Source organism: Aythya fuligula, chromosome 6 (assembly GCF_009819795.1).
Source record: "Aythya fuligula isolate bAytFul2 chromosome 6, bAytFul2.pri, whole genome shotgun sequence".
NCBI lineage: Eukaryota > Metazoa > Chordata > Aves > Anseriformes > Anatidae > Aythya > Aythya fuligula.
In genome coordinates this window covers 1754823-1780274 of record NC_045564.1, presented here as the reverse complement: position 1 = coordinate 1780274, position 25452 = coordinate 1754823, and the positions used below count along the sequence as shown (strand labels likewise).

General features: G+C 41.0%; 1 protein-coding gene across 3 annotated transcripts in view; it reads right to left on the bottom strand.

The window, feature by feature from the left end:
- The window catches only part of HECW2 (HECT, C2 and WW domain containing E3 ubiquitin protein ligase 2), a 155113-nt gene that overhangs the window by 69401 nt on the left and 60260 nt on the right, over nucleotides 1-25452 (bottom strand). For 2 of the 3 annotated variants that reach the window (XM_032189786.1, XM_032189787.1), the window contains exon 3: nucleotides 4945-5052. In XM_032189786.1, the coding sequence (XP_032045677.1) occupies nucleotides 4945-5052 (108 nt within the window). Of the gene's footprint in view, nucleotides 1-4944; nucleotides 5053-10197; nucleotides 10264-25452 lie in introns of all 3 variants that reach the window. The other variant, XM_032189788.1, reaches the window with a different exon arrangement.

Sequence of the window (25452 nt, the reverse complement as noted above, 5' to 3'; positions counted from 1 at the left end):
TCCGTCTTTCTGCTACCTCTGTTCTCCACAAGGAATGCCATCACCTCTGCTCCAACACCCCCGAAAGGGAGCCCTTGCCATCCTGAGCTCCCAGACTGTGGTGCCCCAAGAAGCTCTCTGCCACATTGACTCTGCTCCTGGAGCAGACGCTAAAAGTCCTGACATACTTAAAGAACTTGACAGCCTGATGTCGTGATAAACACCACAACATGAGCATAAACATAACCATAAACACAAAGGCACTGAGCTGTGTTGCACTTTCACACCATTGCCATCAATTCAGAGTGACACACCTTGAACTCGTCCTTTCATTTCACAGCAGAAGGAAGAAAACTGTTTGTAGAGCTGCGGTCATGTCTAGCAATCCTTCTGTAGTCCGTAGAGCAAACAACCTGAGGGAGCCCGCTAGTGAGTCATTGTTTGCCTTTCCCCACATTTTAGCAAACTTCAAAGCAGAAAGTTTTAGTCACATCTGTTATGGAAGGAAACACCATCTTGGGCACACTGATGCTCACATTCACCTTGTTGAATCTCTGAAGTGACAAAGATCCCTGCCGTGCTCACAGCGCATTTCTGCTCCTTTCCCAGGTAAAACAAAGGAGCTCTTGCCTCTGCCGGCTTTGGCTCTGCAGTTCAGAGCCAGTCACTTCATCTGGAGGTGACAGCTTCAGGATACCAGCTGCTTGTGGTGGTGAGCTGGGCTTTGAACTTATTTTCCTTCCAAACTCCTTTCCTCCTCCTCAGCCACTCCCCCCAGAGGCTGCTTGCACTTCTGGAATGTATTAAGTTCACCTCTCATTATTTCACCACTGACTCCTTTGATTCTCTCCTCTCTGCATACAGTTTACGGATTTTTTGTGTCGATTTTTTTTTAAAGCATATGAGAATTATCTTTCATCATCCTAATTTAGCTAATTTGGGTGCTTGGGGGAATTAATGCCTGTTTTTAGTATGAAGATAGTGAGATTCTCCCCACCCTGTTTTCTGAGGGTTGCCTGATCTGAAGAGAGGAGACGGCCTTCAGCTCTGCCTTTGCTTGGGAAATAGGAGGTGGTGGATCTAGAGGGAGGGATTTTAAGAGGAATAAACTGAATAACCAGGAAACTGAGTTAAAAGATTGCAGATACAGAGTAATGTAAAATTCAGACAAAAAGTTTAACCAAGGCTTAACTTTAAATGCACGTATAAATTCCACAGACTTCAGTGAAACTATTAATGCGTTTATAATTATCCTCATGGAAAAATCGGTTCCCAAACTAAAGCATAAGATGCTTTTTTTTTTTTTTTTTTTTTTTTACAAGGTACAAATCTGAGGATTTCAGAAGGAGCTTGAGGCCCAAACCAGCTGACTCCCACTGATTAACATTAATGCAATTAAAATGGAAATCCTCCTTCTGCATAAGATTCATTTGCATATGGCTTGTTAGCGATGCTATCATCCTCTGCACTCTGCCCTGGAGAGATCTTACATTACGGGTGAAAAGATGTGCCATGTCCCTGAGCTCTGACACTGCTGGGAAAAAATGCAACCAAACCCTTTGGGATCATATGCACGCTGACTGATCTCAACTCATCATTCAACATTAGGAACTTCAGTGTAATCACTTTTCTTGCCAAAAAGACAAACAGCTTCAGGCCAGATTCATTTATCCTGGGCTGAGGATGGACATCATGTTGAGTATGAGCCAGCAACTGACCTCACCACGGGCACAGCAAACCACCTCACAGGTTACGTTGGGAGGTGCATGGCCAGCAGAGAGGTAGAATTTGTTATCCCCCAGACTCAGTGCTGGTATGGACACACCTGGAATACCTCACCTAGTTTTGGGTCCCTCGAGTTCAAGAACATGGAGCAGGGACAGCAGAAGGCTACGAAGATGGTTGGATTGAGAACACATGACCTGTGAGAAGAGGCTGAAGGAGCTGGCCTTCTTTAGTCTGCTGAAGAGGAGGTTAAGGCAACATCTAACTGCAGCAGGGGTAGTTTGAAAGATGTAGTTACAAAGATTACGAATTAAAACTATTTTCAGTTCTATCAGAAGATTTTAAACCTTGCGACAGCCTCAAATTTAAGCTTCTGAGGTTCAGACAAGATGCCAAGAAAAATCTTCCTTAACTGTAGAAAAGCTGCAGTACTGGAAACATCCTAAAGCATGTGCAAAATCTGTCCCTAAAGGTTTTCAAGACTGAGCTTTAAAAGCCACATCTGACCAGGTAAAGTGTTGGTAATAGTCCCACCCTGAGCAGGAGGTTGGATCAAAGACCTTCAGAGGTCCTTTCCAACCAGCATTTCGACACTGTGATTAATCTCCAGCTGAGTTTAGATTGATCCATTTACACAGTTTGTCCATCCTTTTCCCACAGACGTTGTCGTCTTCTATTGGATCTGCTGCTTCAAAATATCAAAGATACTGCTGCTGATTGTACTCCCAGCTCTTCCTTTCACTCCTAGCAAAGCACTGCTGAGTTGGTAACGGTCTGCTGCACGTCATACCGAGAGGAGTAAATATGACAAACCCCCAACACCGTGACATGTATCTGACACATTCTGCCTCTTGGCAAAGACACTCCTAAGCACAAGAAATCTAAAACTGTAGAATTCTTTCCAAAATTTGGAAACTAATGGCAGATCAATGTATCAGAGATACCTTAACTTCAATAATTGGGCACATATTTCCTGGGGACATGAGCCCTTCCATTTGCCTCTCCCTCTTGCTCTGACAGTGCTACACGGAGTACAAATTATATCAGCACCAGGGCAGGAGAAAGAGCCTAAAGGTGAGCTAAGTTCATCTCCATGGCTGGCCCAGGCTGGGCAGCGTCACTGCCTGCAGACCACAGCGAGAACCCAGGCTGCGTTCTCTTCCCCCAGCCCCCTGGTGCTGCGCAGCAAGAGGCAACCCCACTGAGGTCATACCTGAACCGTGTGGCCACCTGTGCGTTCACCAGGGCTGTGATGTAGTGATACATCGCAGGGAAATAACCTAACATCACGTAACATAAAGGAGAAGCCGCCTATAACTGCATCAGAAATGCTCCCCCACTAAAAGCAAAAATGAAAAGCCTTGCTGAGCAAACTTTGTCATGTATTTGGGAAGTCTCTCAGTTTAAAAAGTGCAATTAGAAATGCAGTTAAGCACGTCAGTGCAATTTTTGGCCTCTCACTAGAAGCACAAGTGTCACTGGTGACATATTTATCTGTCACACTATGTGCTATAGCAGCATATGCCCATAAACATTCCTTTTTACAGTTCTCAGCTGCTGTGTAATTGCTTCTCTTTTGTTCATAGTATGGCAGTAAAACTGTTAATTAGTAAAGCTAGCCACAAGCAAGGAACACGTATCCTTCTGTCTCTATATATATCAGTTGCTTGCAAAGTCCCAAGTCTGTTGAAACTGATTTTAAGTCAAAACTGCTAATTCTTGAAGCATTAACCTAGGTTATTTATTCACGTGAACTAAAAGCCTCATCTCCACACATGACACAGCAATGCTAAAGGATACAAACAAATATCCTTGAAGGCAAACTGCCAGTACAGGCAACAATATTGATATAAGTATATGTAAGAGAAATTAGAGGCAAGGAACCTTTCTAACATAGACTTTAATCTGCTTCAGTGACACTGTCTTTGGCACCAGGAAAGTTATTTTTTTTTTAAATCCTTATTATTTTCTTGACCTTCATCTTCAGTTCAACCATTTTTCTCTGTAGTAAGTTTCTGAAATTGATTGTGATTTTATCCCATTAAACCTTTGTTTTTTTCCTTGTCAAAAAAATGTGCTGTGTAATGCATAGATTCACTTGGCAATGTTCAACGACAACTTCTAGAAAGAAGAATTTTTAATAATAATCTACAGGATAGTGGTTCCAACACCTCTTAAAATGCATATACTGATGTTATATCTGTTAATTGGAAGAAAAATTTCTGCCAAAACCTACAGTTAGCAGCACTGCAGTATACAATGAGGAAATGGAGTGGGAGTGTATATATATATATATATATATTTTTTTTTTTTAATTTATGGAGATTCATTACTGTGAGGCTAAACAGGTGGTAGAGCAGCTCACAGCTCTTTTGGGACTGATTGCCACTTTGATGATACTCATATCAGAGTTTCCAACAAGCTCATATACAATGTTCTAGAATTAAAACACCCAATTTCTGCAGGGGATCACATACTTCAGACAGTAAAAATACTCCTTTTCATTAAAAAGCAAACAACAAAGCAAAAATATCTCACAGCAGAGTGGCTTGCTTCCTACAAATCCTGGTCACCTAACAAAGTGGTGAAGGGCTGTGATGTGAAGGTTGGCTACCAATACACTTCCTGCAGAGTTCAGCTGAGGAGTGTTGCTTCCAGTCACACCAAGATTCAATCTTTCAAAACCATCCAGTGGTTGGTTTCCCAGTGTAATGAAATGTCAGTTGAGAAATCTTGACGCAACAGGACAAGAGGCTGGCACTTCCCAGAGGCAAATCTACCCTTAATACTAACACATACCAGCAAGAACTATGGCTTTTTTATCTTTTCCTTCATGTGTATTTACCATTAATGCTTTCTCCAGCTGAAATTTTAAACTTCTAGGAAGGTACTTCATCTTTCAATGCATATACACTACACAACATTTAACAAGGCAATTTTTTGTTCCCTTAAACTGAAGTACATTGTCCAAGAACATCCCTAGAACACAAATGCAGTTCTAAGCTCAACTTTTTCCTTTTTCTTTTTTGTAAACTCTTTAATTTTTTTTTTTTTTTTTTTTGGTCACTGTATTTTCTGTAATGTCTGGCAAACACATTGAAAAATATGCTGCTGCTTAGAAATATATAATCAATTTATTTGTTATATCAGTGTTTGACAAAGTATGTACCAAGCACTATCTGGATGGTTTCCCTTGACACAATGGCATGCTTGCCTTACACTGGGTAAATATGTACTCACATTCCATAAAATAAGGGCCAGGTTCAATTCGCCACACAATTTGTCCTTTCTGTGTGCCAGTCACTCCACGATTTTTGGAATCCCAGAAATTGGCTGGAGAGTTCTCATCTGTAAGAGGAAAGAAAAAAAATTGTCACATAGTATTTAACATTTATAATAGCAGGGTTGCTTTTTTTGTTTGTTTGTTTGTTCAAGAGGCCCAGACACAAAACATAAATTCTGTTAAAATAAATAACTAAATATAAAAGCAAACTGGAAAAAGGTAAACGGCTTCTCTTTTACAGTTGATAGATCAATTTATGCAGAGTGAGCAGACATACATACAACCAAAGTAAATATATGGTTTCCTGTAAGAGGTGGCCTGCCAAGGTAAAGCATTAAATCCAAAACTTCCCTGCCTCAATAGACAGGCTATTGGGAATGTATAGCTGCCTGTAACGTCATCACAGAGTTGCCACAACATATTATACAGTGGTCTCGCTCTGTACTGTGGAAATCTAGCATTCACTCCTTAGCTATGATGTATGGAATTGGTGTTAGAGGTATTAGGACTTGATTTATTTTTTAGAGGTTTCCTGCAGTTTAGAAACTGGTGAGAATATCTTTATACATACACCAAAAAATCTGACACATTCGATTTCCTGGCATGTACCGTATTACCACCTATCAGTAAACTAGAGTTAGAGGTCCAAAGAATTGTCACTTAGTAAGCCAGAAATACAAACGAGCAATTCAGTGAAATACATTCAAAAGAGGAGAACTGAGAAGTAAACGTGAAGTCTCTGGAGATCAGCTTAGTACTATCAGTATTTTTCCCTTCCTAAGAAACCTTTTTGTCCTAACAGGAACAAAACCAGGTCTTGGGGTTTGTTTCCTACTTACCAGCCTGGGTTCAGACACCCAGCATCCTATTTGACTGAAACAAAAACAGAGGGAGAAGCTGTTTGAAGGGGCACGAAGACAGTTACCATGACCCAGAGGAAGCTGACATAAATCCAGCTTCTTTTGTACAGAAAGTTCTTTGGAAGTATGCATCGTGAAATGTTACAAGTGCATTTACGCAGCTGTTAGACAAACATACCTGCTGCCTCCAATATAAAGCCCTAATTCCTTCCAGTAGTACTTGAAAACTTCACTCTCTAAATAAATAAATAAATAAAATTCCTTTTTTATTACCCAACTCTGAGTGCATTCTGCAACACTAGATAAAGAGGAACTCAAAAAGCACAGCCTGTAAAAGGCAGTCCATGCGCCTCAAAAATCTCTGTAGCTTGCAATGACACTAACTGAAACAATACTGTGGATTTTTGTTTATTTATTTGCTTATTCAGTGTACTTTCCCTATCCAGGGTCCCACTTCTTTCAGGGAGATATCTCATGGATTCCCAGAGCACTAGTTTAACTTCTAGCATATCTACAGGACTGCCTACTCCATGACACAATCTTGGTTATCCAAACCACTGCTACCAAAAGCATGCAGATTTTTGAGAAATTCAATGGATATTTGAAACACAAATACTTTTAAACAATTCACTGTTCTAATTACGTCTAGGTAAATAAAGAGATAAATGGAGGAAAAAAGTTCCTTTTACATGCTCTGGTTCTTCTCAATAGCTGTATTTAACCAACTGGAGAAAAATCTGTTCATAATTCTAAGCAGAAGGAGAGATAATCAGTATACTGTGACCATAAACATGAATTGTTTGAGTATTTTCTTTTTCAGCAAATCAAGGAAGTTTGAAGGAGTGAAATTAGCCCTTAAGAGTAAGATTTCCAACACTTCGGGTACAAGCAATTGTTCTTTGTTTTTTAAATCTGTAACTAAATAAAGCCAACAGAAATCTTTACCAGGACATCGGTGAGGTTAGGAAAGGTCCCGCATGAACAACATGCAAGGTAAGCATGAAATCCTGAGCTGATAGTTACAAAAAAAAAAAAAAAAAAAAAAAAGCAGCACATTTTCTAACACCTTAATTAATAAAATTCAACAACAAATAAGATTTTCAGCCATTTCACCCTGGAATAGCCCATTTTGCAGTAACAAAGACCGAAGAAGAATCCCTGATACTCTGCCCATAGGCACATTGCCATTGCAACAGAAGGTGGTGGAGACGGATGGATGGAAAATGCTGACAGGCCACTGCCTGACAGCAATCCACTCAAATTACAGAATTTATTTTGGGCAGATAGCATTTTCTCCTGACACAGCTGATTTCTTCTACTTGTGTGAAGTTTTTTACATAGGGGATAAAACAACATTACTGATGTATATGGAAAATACAAACCCTAGTTCATGGATTTAGAAAAAGAAAGGAACCAAAGAGCAAAAGAAATCAAATAGCATGAAAATACTGAAGTATACATAATACTGCAGAAATTCACCTATCAAAATTGTAACCAAAAAGTTTAACTGTGATAGTCTCATCGATATTCAGCTGGGTAAAACAAAGAAGCGCTTCACAGCACGAAAAGCATCACATCAGAAGTCAAAATTACCACTACCTCATCTCTCCTCTTCTCCAAAACCTTTACATAGTACCCCTAGGGAAATTCAACTGTAAGAAGCTCTGCTCCCCTTTTAGCTGGTGATTGTTGCTGTTTGTGAAACTGGCTGCTGTTCTAGAATCTGGGCCAAAGAAAAGATATAAATATCCATTCCCAGAACATAAAATATGCAACTAAATATCATCCTTCTGCACTGGTATCTCGTCAAGTCAGTCTACACTGCTGAAACAAACAGAACAGTGGAAGATCCACAGTATAATCTTATCTTCTAAAAGCATGAAATATTACAGAAAGTAACTTGATTCTCGCTGTGCTGCAAGCCCCACACATCTCAGGGCATGTGAGAATGTATGTCGCTCTGCAATAAAAGGCAGGTTGTAATAAATATCCCTGTACAGACTCTACACTGCCTAGTGCTCTTTGAAATCGCTGTGAAGCAAACCTGTTCAGAGTAGTGTTTTCTCTTTCAGGCTTTGCCATCATTACAAAACCCTTCAAGGTGAATCAGGCACATGCAACGTCTCCAGCTTGTGCCCTCCGTGTCAGCAGTTCATCTGTCCCCGTGTCCCCAGCCCTACCATGGCTGTGCAGGGGAGGCAGCTCCCCCTGCCAGCTGTCAGCCCGGCACAGCTATCTCACGTGCAAGGCAATACGCAAGTACTGAGTAAATGTATGGACAGCTGCATGAAAGATGGCAGCATCATTTTTACCAAGTTTGCACAATAAAACAGCACTTGTACAAGAGTAAGAGCCACCAGAAGCTCCAGTGCATCCATGCACCCTCTGTACTGCAGCCCAGTGCACTGGGACGCGGTCTTACCAGTGCAGAGCGGAGGGGAAGGACCAGCTCACAACTGATCACAACACATCAAAGGCAGCAGTTCAGCCAGGTTTCAACCCACCAAAAAAAAACAAAAAAAAAAAAAACAAAAAAAAAACAGATACAGTCTTAGACAACAAAACAAGTTAAAAGCAAGAACTGCTACTGGTTGTTACCGAAGGCAGCCTGATATTCCCAGTGCACAGACTGCTCACGTGCAAACCAATGCTCATCTTCTGGTCCCACCTTCTGTGGTCTCTAGTGTTAGGCTGTGTGAGAACAGGCTTGTCTCCAGGAACACAAAGGATTTTTACTCTTAAAAACCAAAAGCATTAAAGAAGTTACAAACTCCTAGTAACAAAATATTGTGGATTTATTGCATAGGAAGAAAATGCTGAAGTTCCCTACTGCAATCAAATAACTTATTTATAGATGCTTGAACACAGAGCTCAGAGAGAAGGTGCTGCTAAAGAGATTCAGAATGTCACTGAATGGATTTAATTACATACGATTTTATAATTTTCATCTTTCACTACCGTATATGGATTTTTCTAATTCACAGCTCTTGAAAATCCATGCAGCTGAGCTCAGAAAAGATCAATCATGTTGGTAACAGCATTGTATCCCCACGTAATTCTGTTATCCTCATTTGGGATTTACCTCCTAATCTCTGTTTTTTCATCCCTTCCTGGAAGAAGTTCTATGCAAAATCTTTTTAAGAGCTTGTATTGTTTATTCTTAATTTTAAAACTTAAATTAAGTTCAGATTGTCAGAACGCTGACCCCGTAGCACTTTGGGTTAACTTTAATAAATTCCTGGGCACTGAAGATGATGTGTTAGCAAGGGGTGTGTGTATTCCCAGCCCAGGGACACTCATAAAGCATTGTTCTAAACATTATTTCTTTCATCAGGTGTTCTCTTACAGTGCGCATCAGAGGAGCTGGAAGGCTGGTAGATGGCAAGGCTAAGTATAGGTTTGCCTCAAACTGAGATTCTCTGATTTGATACCAGTTTCTCTCATAAGCATACTGTTTAGTATCATCCTCTGTCCATTTTGTTATCGTTTATCTTAGTCTTTAAGACTTACAGAGTTGTAAATTAACAGCTGCATTGGAAGATAATCCTGAACTTAATTTTGAGTCAAGCATCAGGACGTTTTTAGGATGGCATTTGCAGTGTAGAACAGAAGTCTGGTGTACAGGCATTCTACTGCATGGCTTCCAAAATCCCAGCCCTGCTGCCAGTAAGTTCCCCCCGCTTGATGTTGTGAGGAAAGGGTTCCAAGCAATAAAAGAGACCGTCACCAAAAATGTAAAATTCGCAAGAACATGACTGAGAGTACCAACTGTGCATTTTGAGCAACTGATGACACAAGTTTCTAACACTAAATTTTGTGCAGTATTTTGTCTTTGTACTCTCATTTTAATCCTACAAATACAAAAAATTAGCAATAATAACCTCCGGGTAATCATTGCAGAAGTAGCACAGTGTTCAATGAAAAAAAAATGAAATAGTTTAATTTCCTCCTTTTCTCCAAGATATGCTTAAAAGCAATACAAAACTGCGTCAGGACACATTTAATGGAGAAGACAACTTTCATTCCCTGAGGCCTCGTTCCTCTTCTGGAAAGCCGGTAAGCAAATTAGCACTTGCAGGCAGAGTGTTCATTGAAAACAAGTATTAGAATAAATCGCATTATAGCAACCCATTTAAAATACACCACATATCACCTACTGCTCTGCAACCAACTGTTAACTCACTGCATGCAGCATACAGCCTGGGATATTCACATAATTCCCAGTATCAGTCTAGAAACAGTTTGGGGGCTTTCTAGTAGAACCGGAGTATTTTTCCCAGAAGGTAGCACCAGTGTGGGCAGCACAACGCTGAAATGAGAGCAATACTTTGTGGCACCATCGAGCCTTACCTGGCCGTTCCAAAGGGTATCTGTGGATCCTAAACTGCATGCCTCCATTTGAGTCCAATTAACAAACTGGAGAATTAAGAAAAAAAATCAGTGTTTACAGGATGGATCCTGAAAGTAGCATCCCTGCTCCCAGCCACAAACAGTATTTTCTGCAGAAGTTGCCTTCCAGAGCCAGGCTGTGTAGCTCAACTTTGGAAGCTTTAGCTCTGCATTAACACTGCTGCAGAGTCACTGCTTCTCGAGCTGCTTCTCCGTTCTCTCTTCCTCCTGTCATTTTAAGGAAAGGATTTCAGAAGGATGTCCTCGAACTCCCAGACAGTTTCTAGCAGCAACACACAGCTGTCTGCCTCTTCTCCTTTACCCAAGGTTTTTATCTGTGTCCAAACAGCCCATGTTAAAACATATGAAGTATTATGTCCTTCAAACTAATCTGTTTGTGGCCACTCCCCTCTGAAGGGTACAGGATGCAAAAGCCCCATCCTCCCTGCACTTCCTTCCTTGCCTGTTCCATGGGAGGATACCAAAACACAGCCCACGGCCCACGCAACGGGGAGCAGGCTGGTGTACACTGGAGGATTTTAAACCCTAGAAACAACCGCAAGGCCGACACAGTGACAAGTGCAGCGAGAGCCCACGGGAAGTGCTGGCCTTTGTTTACCCCATATTTCACCCGCCCACAGCACTCCCCTACAAATCGAGGTGTTTCAGAGTAGAGCAGACCGCTCTGTGACGTTTAGCTGGGGTGAAGCTGCTGTTAGCCCAGGGTAAGTGCCCACAGTGCACGCCTCAGCAGGAGGAGAAGCACGGGGCCGAGTGCTGCCATCCCTGCCCCTCCTCGTGTAGGTCAGTAGATGCTCTGAGCTTCCTGGCAGACACCAGAAACGGACTTAAAAACCCTTCAAATCATGGCAAGGACCCAAACCATGCTAAAGCAGTCCCAGTACCACACAGATAAGCAGGGTGCTTGGAGGCTGGTTTGCAAGTAGGGTTCAAGTATTGCAGCAGATGCCCAGACCTGGTCCGCAGCCTGCAGCCCATGTCCTTCCCAGCACATAATGAGGAACTGCATGCTTGTGGAGTATGGTGTGAAACCTCTCAAGGCAAATTTTACTTTTTCCTAGTGAAAACCGGAGGGAAAAAATAAAAAAAAAAAAAAAGAAAAAAAAAAGGAAGAAAAACAACACTTACAGGACTACTTATTCCTCCTCAGCTTGACAAATTTCCAACAAATACTTCCAGTCACAGAAAGTACGATGGACTTTTTGCTAACAAGGAACTGAAAGCTGCTGTAACATTTTGTTTTCATAAGCACCTCTAGGAATTGTACTTTCCAGCGGCGCGAGGGGAAAGAACATCAGAATTTGACTGCTGCGAGAGAAATTCAAACCGTTGCTGGAAACATAAGATGAGGTGGCTGGAAACTGTTCTCTCTTGCATACCAACAGAGCAAGCCCCTAAAAAGGTGAGAGGAACAAAGTTCCCAGACTGTCGTGTATCTTCTAGCCTCGCACATGAAAAAAAAGCAGCCCTCTGGGCTCTTCTTTCCAGGCAAGGGCATGACCTCAGGAACAGACTGGAGTGTGGGGCCGGCTCTGGCCTCAGTCCAGGAAGGGAATGCTGGGTGGCATTTCTGAACTCCAGCCTATGTACAGGTACCATCACTACACTTGTAGACAGGTATTTAATATCGGGACCCCGAGTCAAACAAGCTGGGAGGTGGCTGTTCCTCAGGGTGCCATAGCAATTTGTTCCCTTGCACACCGGGAGGAAGATTCATATCCATCCCCTTGCTGCTCTGCTCTGTGGGCAAAAAGGGGAAAGCTTCTACTTGCACCCTCTTGAGTGGCACGCTCCGTGACTGCCTGCAAAGCAAACGCATTGCATTATTGACATTTATTGCACTGTACTACTTTACATGGCACAAGCAATTATTCACTTTCTGACCCATGGCTGGCAGGATGGTGAGGAATATGCTGTATTTCTCTAACACTTGCCTTCTTCGGCTGCAGAAGCTGAGCAAAGGGAGAAGCCATAACATACACCCCCACCCAAATAGGAAACAAGCAATACTTCTTGCCTTTGAAGTTTAAATTAGCAGAGCAGTAAGCAAGGATCCTTGCTCTCATTTTTCACAGACAGCCTTTATTCTGACACAGGCCATAAAATAGACCGTTTCCTACTTTTTCAAGAATTGTATGTCTTGTTTCCTTGTATACACCCACTAGCACTTCACGTTGGGGATCAGAGCATCTCCACGGACCCTCACACAACATGGTATTTGGAGGCATAGTAGCAGCTCAAAGGATTAATTAACCAGAATACCTGACATAAAGATAACGAAAAACACCACAATTTCTCAGACAAATCACAGAGCATAATGGCAGGAATGAAGTGCAATTCCACTTCTCTGTATTCAAAGTAAAGACATCATTTACATTCAAAGCATTCCAAGACAAAAATAAATCCTTTCACTCATCTCCTTGGCGAAAATTCAAAAGCGTAACAATAGGAAGGAAATGACCTCAAGTTTAACCTCTTTCCTGAAAATCTTATTAATCCCCTTCCACGAAGTGATGCGCGTTTCATTCTCACCGCACTCCGGTTGTTGCTTCACACATGTGCAAACCCCACGGTGCAGATGCTGCTCCCACGGGGTCCCTGAGCAGCCCACCAGCCACACCTGGAAGCAGATCCCACACAAGGCTCGTACGCAGTGCTCGTCTCTCCTGCAACGTGTAGCCACAACGACACGGAGCTTCAGGGAAGTCGGAGTGTCCCAACACCTTCTAAAACGCCTCTACATTCCCTGCAAAGTGCAACACCTAATTCCCACTGGTGAAGCTGTGTATTTGGGCTCATTCAGCTGGACAACAGAGCTCCTGCCTTCCCTTGCCTGTCTGTGGCAATAGTCAGGAGAGGGAGGAGGGACAGACGACAACGCTGATTCGAGAAACCCATCTCCAGCATTCAACATCAAAGTAAATGCTAAAGAACTTACGACTTCTAATTAAAATTAAAAAGACATGCTCAAAAGACACATGAAGCATTCTCAGGATGTAGGAAAAATGCACATTTGTTGGCAGAAACAACTCAAGAACCTACAACTATCCACACAGGACTATTATCCAATTTTCAGAAAGCCCCTTCGAAAAAAAAACCACAAACATACATAATCTTTTACACATAGTTTCTTTTGTGTGGATTTTGTTGTTGGTGGTAGTCGGTTGGTGTTTTCTTTGCCAGTTCGTTTGTTCTTGGGGGGCGGGGCATTTTGTTTAATTTCTCTACAGCTTTATGTCCGTATTTAACTGGTGTGCTTTTTTTTCCCTAGAAATATGGGTATATAATTTTCTGAAGTTATTTTTCTCTGGCTGCAAAATTTAAATCACAAAATATAAACGTAGCTTTTCTGATTTCTGTTAAGGTTGGTACATTTCCTACAGCAAGTCTCCAGTAGTACTGGTACACTGCTGCCCTATCCACCATTAAGAAGAGGAGTGCTCCTTGTGTAGAAGAGTCACTGCAATTGTTTTGATCTACTCAGCTATGTGGCCTTAGATTTTCACTGCTTACTTTCTGATGATTTCCAATGCATGACCTCAGCAACTTCAGCTTCCACATAGATAACACATTGATATCAAACTTTTATCATTTTTGTCCCCGTTTTTTTCTCCTTCCTCCTTGCCCCTGTGCTCTTCCATAGGCACCCTGGCAGAGGCTCTGCCCTGCACCATCCCAAGGCTCCTTGGATGCCATCTCCTAACTTTCCTCTTTCCCATCTCCATGCTGCATCTCACTGCAGATACAACATATCCCCTCTCCTTGCCTTCCTTCCTGCATCTGCCTACAGCACCCAAAGACTCCTTTTCCTCCATGCAGATGAAGGAATTCCCTGTTCTTCCCTAATTCTTCTCCCTCCAATTGTTCACAGCCTTTAGTGTATGTGAGCTTTCCTGAGAAGTTGTTCTGTGCAGGTAGCTATATCTTGAGAAGATGAAATGCAGGATAAAAGGGCTAGTTGGCCAACAAAAATGAACATAAAAATAAATCTTTTTTTTTTCTTTTTTTTTTTTTCTTCTTTTTTTTCTTTTTTTTTTTTTGTGTGTGTGTGAGGGAAACCATAAATACAAGCTAGCTGAAGCCTGAAGGAACATGCAATAGTGAGAAAATGGAAAGTACAAGTTAACACTTAAAGGATGAATTTCAGGAATGCTGAGGGTGTCAGCATTGCGAGGATCAGGTAAGGAAACACACTGTTCAGCCAACCAAAAAAAAAAAAATCAACAGTTTTCTCTGGCCTCCTGAAGACTTACGTCTTATATCCCCAGTAAACCCACCCTCGCAACCACCTTAACTCCTTCTCAATATGCTCGTCTCTGTGATACCCGTATCACCACCGCCATATCCCAAACACAACCCTATGGTCCCACAACCTTGCAGCCTGACAAGAAGCAATGTTTAGTGTTATATGTACAAGTATATATATACACACATACTTTGTATATATATACAAATACATATATATACAAAGTTTCTTGCTTAAGGGTGTTCTACTGCAACCTTTTCTTTCTAATCTTAGATGAAAAAATTTAGGTGCTTAGTTTGTCCTGGTTTGCTAATCAACTCCTCTTGTGCTGAAGCAACGTGAATTACATCAAATGTGCAAAGTAAAGGTGATTATCACCTGCTTTCAGTGGTAGCAAATCCAACAGAAAAGAAAACTCAGTCTATGCAAGTATCCTAAGAGCCTGTTAGCCTGGGATGTATGTAGCAAATCTAGAAACAAACCAATTTTTCTAAATAACTGTAAAAGGTCACTATTGGGCTAGATACTGTAAAAGCATCTAAGCTTTTCTGTGTCATGTTTAATTTGGTAAATCTAGTTTTATTGTGGAATGTTTTTCATCGTTCTCCCTCTCAACTGCAACTGTACATGGCCTGAGATAAGCACTCGTTTACTGACAGTGCACGAACTGCTGAGCCTGCAGAAGAGCACTGCAGCTTCCCAGGAATACAGGGCATGCACTTTCATGTGCAACCATGTTCACATCACAAGTCTTTACCAGAAAAACTAGAAATTATAACAAAGTATTCCTAGTGCTGAAGACATGATAGCAGCAAAGCTTTGCTTTTGTCAGCATTACCTATCCTGCCCCCGGATAAATTCTTTTGGTAAATAAACATTATCAACAAAAGCACAATTTTGCTGGCACAGCTGCACTTACAGAGAGGGACTTTTCTGGTGTGACCGTGTGGGTATAGATTGTATGTTATCTCACAGCCAGAAGAAGAAGTGAGAGCTCATTTATCTCAGCCTTCATGCTGTTTTTTTTTTATGGACCAGCAGCATTTACTCATGAATGCAAATACCCAATGCAGAAAAGTACCAGAGAAAAGTTTGGTTTTTTGGTTTGTTTGTTTTTCTTTCCTGGTTAAATGCTTCTGAGGTGGAAACAGCAAAAATCCCTTCAGGAAAGGCCAGATATTTGTGGCAGCTCTGTTGGGACTGCCACTCAGGTCAGCAGCCCTTATATTCTCCCTCCTTCACACACCCTAAACATGCTCAGAAAAATTCCTACTCTGCAATACGAACATTGTTAACATTCAGCCTCACACTTCCATTCCTCAGTCAATTACTTGCAGAGATCCTGAATAACATTTCACTCCTCATCCCCCTCTCTCCTTCCGCAGTGCACTCGAATACCATGGCTGTCCCCTCAGAAGCAGCAGACATCAGGTACAGGTGGCAATGTGGACCTCAACAGGACGACCACTTCTGAGGGAGCACATGTAGCCCGGGAGACCACAACAGTATGTCCTGCTCCTGTGACCACCAGATCTCACACAGGGAAGGGATCTTCCCTCTGATAAGACTAGGAGCACCCTCCAGGCCACCCCACGGCCTACAAAATGGAGAAGCATCACCGCCGGGCGCAGTCCTGGCCCTGTGAGGAGAACCCAGCTATCTGTGTCTCCATACCGCCACCAGCCAGCCTGCTGCTGGTCTCTCAGCGTGGTCTCTCAGCAGTTTTCTGAGAATTGTAATACTCAGGCTAGTTAAAACTTTGGGCTGGTCTCTCAGTGTGGTCCAGTTTTCTGAGAATTGCGATACTCAGGCTAGTTAAAAGTTTGGGCGCCACTGAGGGGCCTGTAATACAGGGGAAATCAGACTGAGTCTGACTGCATGATGTATTTGTCTCTTCTGGGTTTAATTCTGGTAAAATCTAGGCTCACTTGGGAAGCTGATAAACTAACCTTAAATGTACTTCATTCCACACGTAGTTCTCCTATAACTAACTCACCCTTCAAAAACAGGTTTTTCTTGTGGGACCATCAAGCAGCCACAATTGCTGTAACTGAGAGGCCTGAAATAGAGCCAAAATGACCACGTGCCCTTTTTACTTTTATTTTGTTTGCAAATCTAAAAATAAAACACAATTTTGAAGCATTGTGAAATATACATCTGCCCATCAGGAGTCATACACATCACTGAAATGCACATGTGGAAAAAGCACAAGAGACTGGTGGCGATCTTTAACACATGTTAGTTTAAATCTGTATTGTCAAACTGTTCCAAGTTTCCTTTGTTCTGGTTATAGTTACGAAATTTTCAAATCAGATAACCAGTCATCGATTATTTGGCAACTGTCCACCAAAACACACCAAAACATTCAGCTTTAGTACAAACCTTTTTTCTCCATCATATTTTGCAATATGCCTCATGCTACATAGATAGCCATGAAGTGGAGTTAAATTTATTACCAGCATGGTTGTTACTACCAATCTGCAGGGTCACATAGAATATTTTCTAGTTTCCTTCTTTCCTATTTGTCCATCCTTCTGCTTCCATTTCCCTTCTCCTCCAGCCCCTCATACAGTAGAAGCAACTACCCCACCTTGTAAGGGATTTACAATAGCACTGGTGCATTAGTAACAGAAACCGTCTCACTGCTAATATGGGTACCTTAAGATATATCTAAGGAAAATATCAAGACTGTTACTGCCTGCGTAATAAACTATAAAACTTTCTACCCTAATTAGCAGGAGCCATCCCAGCCCTGATTAACAGGAGCCATCTCAATTCCCATGCCCTACAGCTCAATAATGTTATGTGATTATTTTAAAAATTCACCTCAGTTTTGCAAACATTTTTGACAAGCATTGTGCTTGTTTCTATTTTATTGTAAGAAACTATATTTTACTAACAAAGTGTTCAGGTTAACAAATGTACCCAAGTCAAAAAAAAAATAAATCACCTGACAAAAAAAATCACCTCAACATTGCTAGAAAGCAAGAACTGGTTATTGATCACCATAATCAACAATAATTTTAAATGTCTCATTGCACCTTACTCAAGTGTTACTAATTCTGCAATTATCTTCTACAAAAACTGACTTGAATTCAATGGTGCATTATCTACAGATGCACTCTTTTTTCCCATACATATTCCAAGACACATTTCTCACAGAAATATTTACATTTTAGCAAGTGAGAGAGAATAATCATACAGCTCAAAGGATAAGCTCAACCACGGCACGTCAGGAACCATTACACACACTGTGTGCAACACCTTGACCAGCAGACCCTACATGCACTGTTGAGATACAAACTGCTAAGCTGCAGGCCCAAATAATTCATTAGATACATATAGTAACAACTCTGAATAAATTCTAGTGAAAAATCTTTAATTGTGTGCATACAAACAAACTAAAAGGCTAGGTTTAGTAAACATATTTATTTTCTAGAACAACACATAACTCAGAAAAAAAGTACAAGAGGATGAAAGGTTGTATTTCTTAAATCCCCCTGAGGGCAAAAAGCATCCTAATGAGCTGAAATCTTGCTCATGGGGAGCTCTCAGGCATGCAATGGGAAGGAGGCCTTGCCAGATGGCAGATTCTGCTGATGGCCACCAAGGAAAACGAAGGTAACCACAAAAAAGACTCAGCTGATTGAACTGCCCACGTATGCACCCCCTCCACTAGTTATGCTTTTTGTGCATGTAAAATTTTCAACCAGAATCATCAAAAGATTTCAATAAGATTTTTATTTAGAAAGAATAAAGATGAATTCTTCATGAGCAAGGGTGTAAAATTCAGGGCACAAAACATTCTGAGCTACAGAGCCAGCATCACCCAAAGAGCTGACACAGGCTCTGCACATGATGATCCATCAGCAGATCTTATGGCCAGCTAGTTGGGTGGTTTTATTTTGCTTTTGATAATGTCTCCTCTTCAGGTTTCCCAAAGCTAAATTTTCTTTCCTGGAATGAATCAGCAAGGAGGAAAGTCAGTGCCAGACAGTCCTTAAGGGTCTTGAAGAAGTTAATTGAACCTCTCCATCGTGTGTGTAAGTTTTATTTATTGTTACAGGGAAAGGACTAAAACAAGCCCTAGATGTGGTATACCCACAGATAAAATGCACAGAAAAAAAGAAAGGAGTTGTGCCACATACAGTAACTGACAACTATGGATCCAGGAAATTTGGTTTTTGCCTTTTCAGATTGTCGATGGTTTGAACCCTGGAACTATTATAATGGTACAAGTAACTTTGGAATTCCAGCATTGTGGCATCCTTCAGCACTGTGTGGAGACAATTGATTCATCACTGAAAGGAAAGTAAAAAGACTGCCTCCTGCATCCTCGGGTTCACTTTTGATCGCACTGGATTATTGCTTGCCATTTCAGATGTTATCTGATCAATAGTCTTCTTGATCTTTTCCAGCCTCCTGACGCGGTATCCGCTAGCATTTCTCTCTCAGCGTTCAAGTCTATTCCCATGTCTAATACAGAAATATTTCTTAAAATGTTTTTTTCCTTGCCAGCTCCAAGTAATTTCTCACTGCCTTTTACAAATCCTCCTAGTTTCTAAAGTTGCCAATAACATGCCTCTGCAGCACACAACCCCAAAGGATCTTGTGGGATTTAATATTCTCTTAGCAGCTGGGTTTTGTGGTTTTTATCTTCAAAATTATGAGCTGCTTAAGCAGGAATGCAAACTATTCTATTGTTGTCTTTGACAGTAATAGGTTTCTCAGGGAATTTATTAGAAAGTCAAGAGAGCTTGTTGGTTTGAAATAGAGAAAAATATTTATGCTTAAACAACATACTTTAATCATACATCAACTTTCCAGTAATTGAAAACAAAGTAAAACCTTCTAAAAATCGGGAAAAGACCAAGAGCATGGATTCAAACCCAAGGTAGAAACAGGCATCAATGCTTCCCCCTCTTCCCTCTAATAAAGGGTGAATCCCCTAGCTATGATACTGGGGACACCTCTTCGTAAGCAACTTCTCCTTTCATTTTTTACCAACCACAAAACCTCTAGCTTAAGTAAACAGTAATGTCCTGCTGTTTTATTTATATGTGTGCGCTCTCTCAGGCATCCAAATGGCTGATAGGCAATGCTGTGGAAAACCCACAGACAGAGAGGAATAATAGGTCAGCATAAAGAGAACACATCCATGCAAACAGAGCGCTAAGGAAGGCTACTAAAGGAATACGCCACGTCACTCTTCTTCACTACTTTGTCACCATTACCAGCTGTTCTCCTGCTCTGCTACACTTTCTACCTCCTCCTCATTGCCTCGCAATGGCAAGATTTAATCAAAATATCTCCATCTTGTAGGTTCTCCATCAAGTTTATTCTAAAAAAAACTTTGTTGTGAAATGGCATAAAAGCAGACCTAAACATTATATTTTCAAACTTACTGAGGTCATAGCTATTATTTGCCTTCAGATGTGCTGAAATGCTTTACAGTTTTCAGTATTTCATCTTTCCAGTTCTGACCACATTCCTCCTTTCAACTGCCTCCTGCTTTTAATGTAAAGATTTAGTTTAGATTTGATATAGATATTAATATTTAGCAGAATTAATACATTATATGGGATGATATAAATTCATTATGAAGCCCAGCAAAGCTATCAAAAGTAAAATGTCATTTTCAAGCATTTACTACTGATGTTGCACCTGAAATACAGTATTTCAAATGTTCTCACAGCCATTCAAGTACACATTATTGCATTACTGACAGATGACAACAGCCAGTACTATTCAATATGGTAGAAAATATCCAAGCAACATACAATGCACAATTCCACACAGTGAGCCCCAACTCTGAAAACTTTGCTAACACTATTTGTGAAATGAGGCCCTGTGAGAAATGTCAGCTGACCTGTGGTTTCTGGGTGTCTGTATATATTGTGTGTACCTGACTACTTACAAATATAGACTAGCTCATTTGATTTGCCCCATTTTTGGGTCTGGCGTTAGCATACTGGCACAGCAGAATTTAACAGCACAACTAAGGAAACTCTGTAGGCACCAGAAGAAGGTTTTTTTGGGTGAGCATATGACTGAAGCCTGACCTAGTTCACTTTACAAAAGTACGTGTTTTTTTCACTCATTTCTACCAAACAATATAGTGTGGTTATACATTGTTTTAAGATTCAAACAGACATGGGATAACCCAAAAACAGTTCAGGGGAGCAGCACATTCTAAATTTGCCAATACACTTTCAAAGATGTTATTTTTGCAAGGTATACAAGCACAGAAAATCCAATCTGTTCGCTTCTGTCTCAGTGCCTACAGATCTGTACTGTCTCTGACCTGGTTCAGGTCCTTTGGACTGGAGCCTATGGCTTGTTTACTCAGCAGAAATCCACATGTTTTTGTTGGTTCTTTGCTGATGAGACCAACCATATTTTGTCACAATGTGCCTGACAGTTTTCCAGAAAGGTCAGTACTCGCACTTGCTGGTATTTCACTCATAGGGTCGCACTAAAAAGCTTATAAACCTAAAGTTTCACTTTCCAGCAGCTGACACTCATGCTCCAATGACAGCACTGCAGCACATCTATTCAGAGACTGCAAGTCTCTGAACAAACGTTGATGACAACTGGGAAACCAGAGGAAGAAGCCTGCTTCGTCTTCCAGCTCACTCCCTTTTTAGTCTGGGATCAGGGGTAGACCTTCTCCACAGAGCATCGCAGCTCAATTTTGATTTTGTACCTGCATTTATCCAGCTCTCGTTATTTTGAGATGCTTTACACACTATTTTGAACTGATTAACATGTCATTACTGTACTACCTCCTCCTTTCTTTTGTGCTTGAGAAAAATAAACACTTCACATATGGTTTCTACTTTTCTCATTACACTTGTGTACATGGGCCAACCATTTATGCATATACATGACTGCAGCAAAGGTTGTGCGAACAGCCTTTTTTCATCCCATTGTTCCAAATCCCCTGTAACAAAAAACATCGTCTGTTCAGCAAATCCCTTGTACTGTCCCACCACTCCACAATGAAAAAGATAAAGCTCTCATTGCACTGAAAACAACATCTGAAGCCAAATATGACCTCTGGAGAGGATCAACCCCTATGCAGGTGCTCTATGCTTTCTTCCTTCTATTGTGATCTGGATGAATTTGGGTTTTTCCAGATTGCCTAAAAAGCTGACAGTATGTGTCATCTGTTCAGAGATGCAGTATTTATTGCTTGCATCAGAGACCTTCTGTGTAACACACTGAAGCGGGGCAAGCTGGCTAATTGGTGTGGGATCCAAATTTGCAGTTCAGATTGGATGCAGATGTCTAACTTCTTAGAAGTTCAGGGTCATTTGGTTTTACTTTTAGTTTGGCTCCTTAGAGAGAAAATCCCAGATAAAGAGGTTTGATACTTACTTCCTCATTTCTGTCCTTAAATTGCTACTTAATTCTTGTGAAGCAAAGAAAATACCAAAGGCTTGTCTACCTATAGTATAAGGCATATATGTTACTAAAACAGCGTCCTCTTGATTTTTTTAAAACCATTTAGGATTCCCATGAGCTGCAGAGAAGTGACTCAGCAGCCCCCACACAGAGAAACTCCCTCCCAGGACTCTGGCACCCCACACGGATGCTGGGCTGCACACTTTGTCTCACAGAGCAGCCCCCTGCTTTGGGCTGCTGCCGGACACCATCAACATCATCACAAAGGGCTCCCAAAAGTCAGGATGCAATTTTCTGGGGAGTGATGACTAGCGAGAGAAGCACATTGCCTATGCAGCACTCAGCACTTAGGATGCTGCTTTACAGGAGCTCAGTAGTACTCATCTCCACCTCTTACACTACCCTCAAACTGAGTGACATCCTCGGTTTTGCATTAGAAATTCTGACCGGTGGTTCCTAATCTGCCCCTCTCACACTCTGGTACCAGGGAGTCTGGAAATACCACTACTACATTTCTAACAGGCAAGCTCAGATGCTCTTTCGGGATATTTTTTTCCCTAATCCTTTTGGAACACAGAGAATATCGAATATATTTTAGAGAATATCTATAAATTAATATCCATAAAACTATCAAGGGTGCATATGATTTCAAACACAGCATCCTCTATTCAGCCAGCAATTTATTTCAGGAGGTTGACTCATTTCCTTAAAGCTTTTTCAGCTATCTGTTGTGACTGGAAAAAAAAATCAGAAAATTTAGAAGTCCTCAAGGAAATGAGCCAACACATCCTGGAAGAAACGCATCCAATACGCACACAATAAGATAAGGCAGTCTCAGATTTGTAAAGAAACGAGCAGGAGGAAGCTCCAAGAGAACCATAAATATTTTCTGCGAAACACAATGTTTATTTCCCATCATGGCAACTCTCCTCATGCACACTTTAAAAGCCACTATGGCTAATCAGGAAGTTGTTTGCTGTTTTGTTTCTTTTTTCTTTTTTTCGGTTGGTAGGGTTTTGTCTTTTTTTAATTTCCCTAGAGAAAAACATATCAGATGAAAGAAAGCTGATATACCTTAGTCAATCCACTCAATATTTAAATTAAAAAAATAAAATTAAATTTAAAAAAAATGTGATTATGCTTCATGAGAACTTGATTTCAGATCACTAGTGCTTACCCTCAGGGGTATAGGGTACACGGTCAAAGTATACATTCCAGGATGAGGTTTTTCAGTGCCACACAACACACCACAGAACCACCTCACCACGGAGCTCTGGGGATGCCGGCTACCTGGTGGTCATCAGCCAGAGACAAGGACTCGAGCAGGCCCTACCCTGAAGGGTCTCCAGCAACATAACCAAGTGCATTCTCTTGGAAACGTTCACCTCACTGAAACCAAAAATGAACCAGAAACTTTTTAACAATCTTTCCAAGAACCACTCATATGCCCACGGCTTCATGTCTTTGGATGTCTGAAATCATGACAGGAACAAATGAAAAATCCATTTGCCACGCAGTAAAGCTTTCATGAAATAGTAGCTATTACAAAAATAGCCTTTGCCTCTCTCTGGATGTTTACATACTTGTGAAGCATGAAGTCTGTGATTCAAGCGTTTTGAGTATTCTCAGTCTTTATGTGGGGAAAAAAAAAGAAGTTTTCATTAACATTTTTCTATGCTATTGTCTGTGAGACATCAATTTAGCAGTGGGACAATCCTGCATAAATGCCTTTGGCTGGACACGTACCAAGTGACAAAGCACACCCAGGTGCTCAGCTGGAAGAGGTGCTAAGCCTTTTTTCACTCGTGAGGCCTACTCTTTTCACTTGGGAGGCTCAGCCGGTCCTCACAAACACCTCTTGGGGCAAGGCAGCCTGGTCGCGGCGTGGCACCGACTGCCCCCAATATCCAGCAATATTTCATTGTTTCAAAGCTCTGATCTCATAGAGACAAATCTAGATACAATCACCGTTCCCGTGAGGTAATTTCCCATTAGGGCTGATAGTTACAGTCGTGGATCTGCAGCCTCACACTGCCTCCTGCCACACTCTGTCAAAGCTGCCGCTTAGTTGCACAGTCAGTCAGGTCGGCAACTTTCCAAAGGAAATCTATAGCCAAATTAGATACAACACAACTACTCCAAAACTGGTGTTTTTGTTTGCTTGCCCCCCCCCCCCCCTTTTTTTATTTATTTATTTTTTTTAAAAAAAGGGAGAACATGTTAGTTTTTTTCTAGGGCAAGGCAGATTCAGCTTGGTGATCGCCTTCATGTATTCTCCTGTTCAGCCTTCCCCTAACCTTACCACAGTATGATACAAAAAAAAAAAAAAAAAAAGAAAAAGAAGAAATACAAAGGCAGAAGGAGAGACAGAGGAATAAGGTGTATGTAGACTCTATAATCCAACAGGAGCAGAAATAAAACATGTATGGAGCTGGAAGAAACAAAATCATTTCCCACTCCAAATTAACTCATTGGTTTGTTCGCTTACAGAATCCACAATGTCATAAACCTAAAATCTGACAGAATTCCACAGATTCTTCCAAGAAAAGAAAGTGTGTGGAAAGAGCAGGACTTGGATCTGGAGAAACAAAACAAACTAAATAAAAGCCAGTGTATCCTTAAATAAATATATAAATAGGAATTTTCCCTGCCCACCTCCCCCAAAACTCTACGCATTCAAAAATTTGACACAGAAGGTTCCAGCCTTCTTTTATGCACTAACAAAAGTCAAAAATCCAGCACTTTTTTCAACAAATAATCTACCTCAAAGTAACCAATGATTCATTCTAGCTAAACAGAAGACTGTTTTCTATTTGAAATTAAAATGGTATTTTATGATGAGGTTTGGATTAACTATGTCTAACTGCACAGCAATCCTAAGTAAAAAGGCATTACCCAGGCAATAGCATCTTGATAATCCATTCTTCATTATCTCTCACGCAGCAGATGCAGAAGATTGAAAAAGGAGCTTGGAAGATTGCCCAGGATCTTTTCAATCCACTTTACCAAGAGAGAGTTTAGAATTTCCAGGATAAATTAACTCCAGAGTAACGCATGGACAGTATAAACAGTAACATACTTGATAACAATGAGAAAAACTACTACTCTGTCTTCAGCACTGTCATGTCGTTTTATAAGTAATAGGAATGACTTTTTCCCCCCATATATTCCCCAGATCTTTCTCTTGACATATATGCTTTAGCAGGTTTGTAACATGATAGATTACTTCTGCAGGGTAAGGTTTACCTCCTAAACAGAAAGGATGCCAACATAGTTCTTTCTAGTCTCAAATCCTTAATCTCATCTCACAGATGAGCAGAAGAAGCCAAACTCTACTCATAGCAAGTTACTAAATGGCAGTGCCGATTAATTTGGATAAGCTCAAAGCTAAAAGAAACACAAAGGTCTTGTTGCAATTCTTTAGAAGCGGTATCATTTTACCAGAGTGCCAGAAATCAGTCAATTATATTACAATTATCACTGGCTAAAAATAAAGGAGATAAATATCTCCGAAGTAAAAAGCTTCCTCTCTCCCAGTGTTA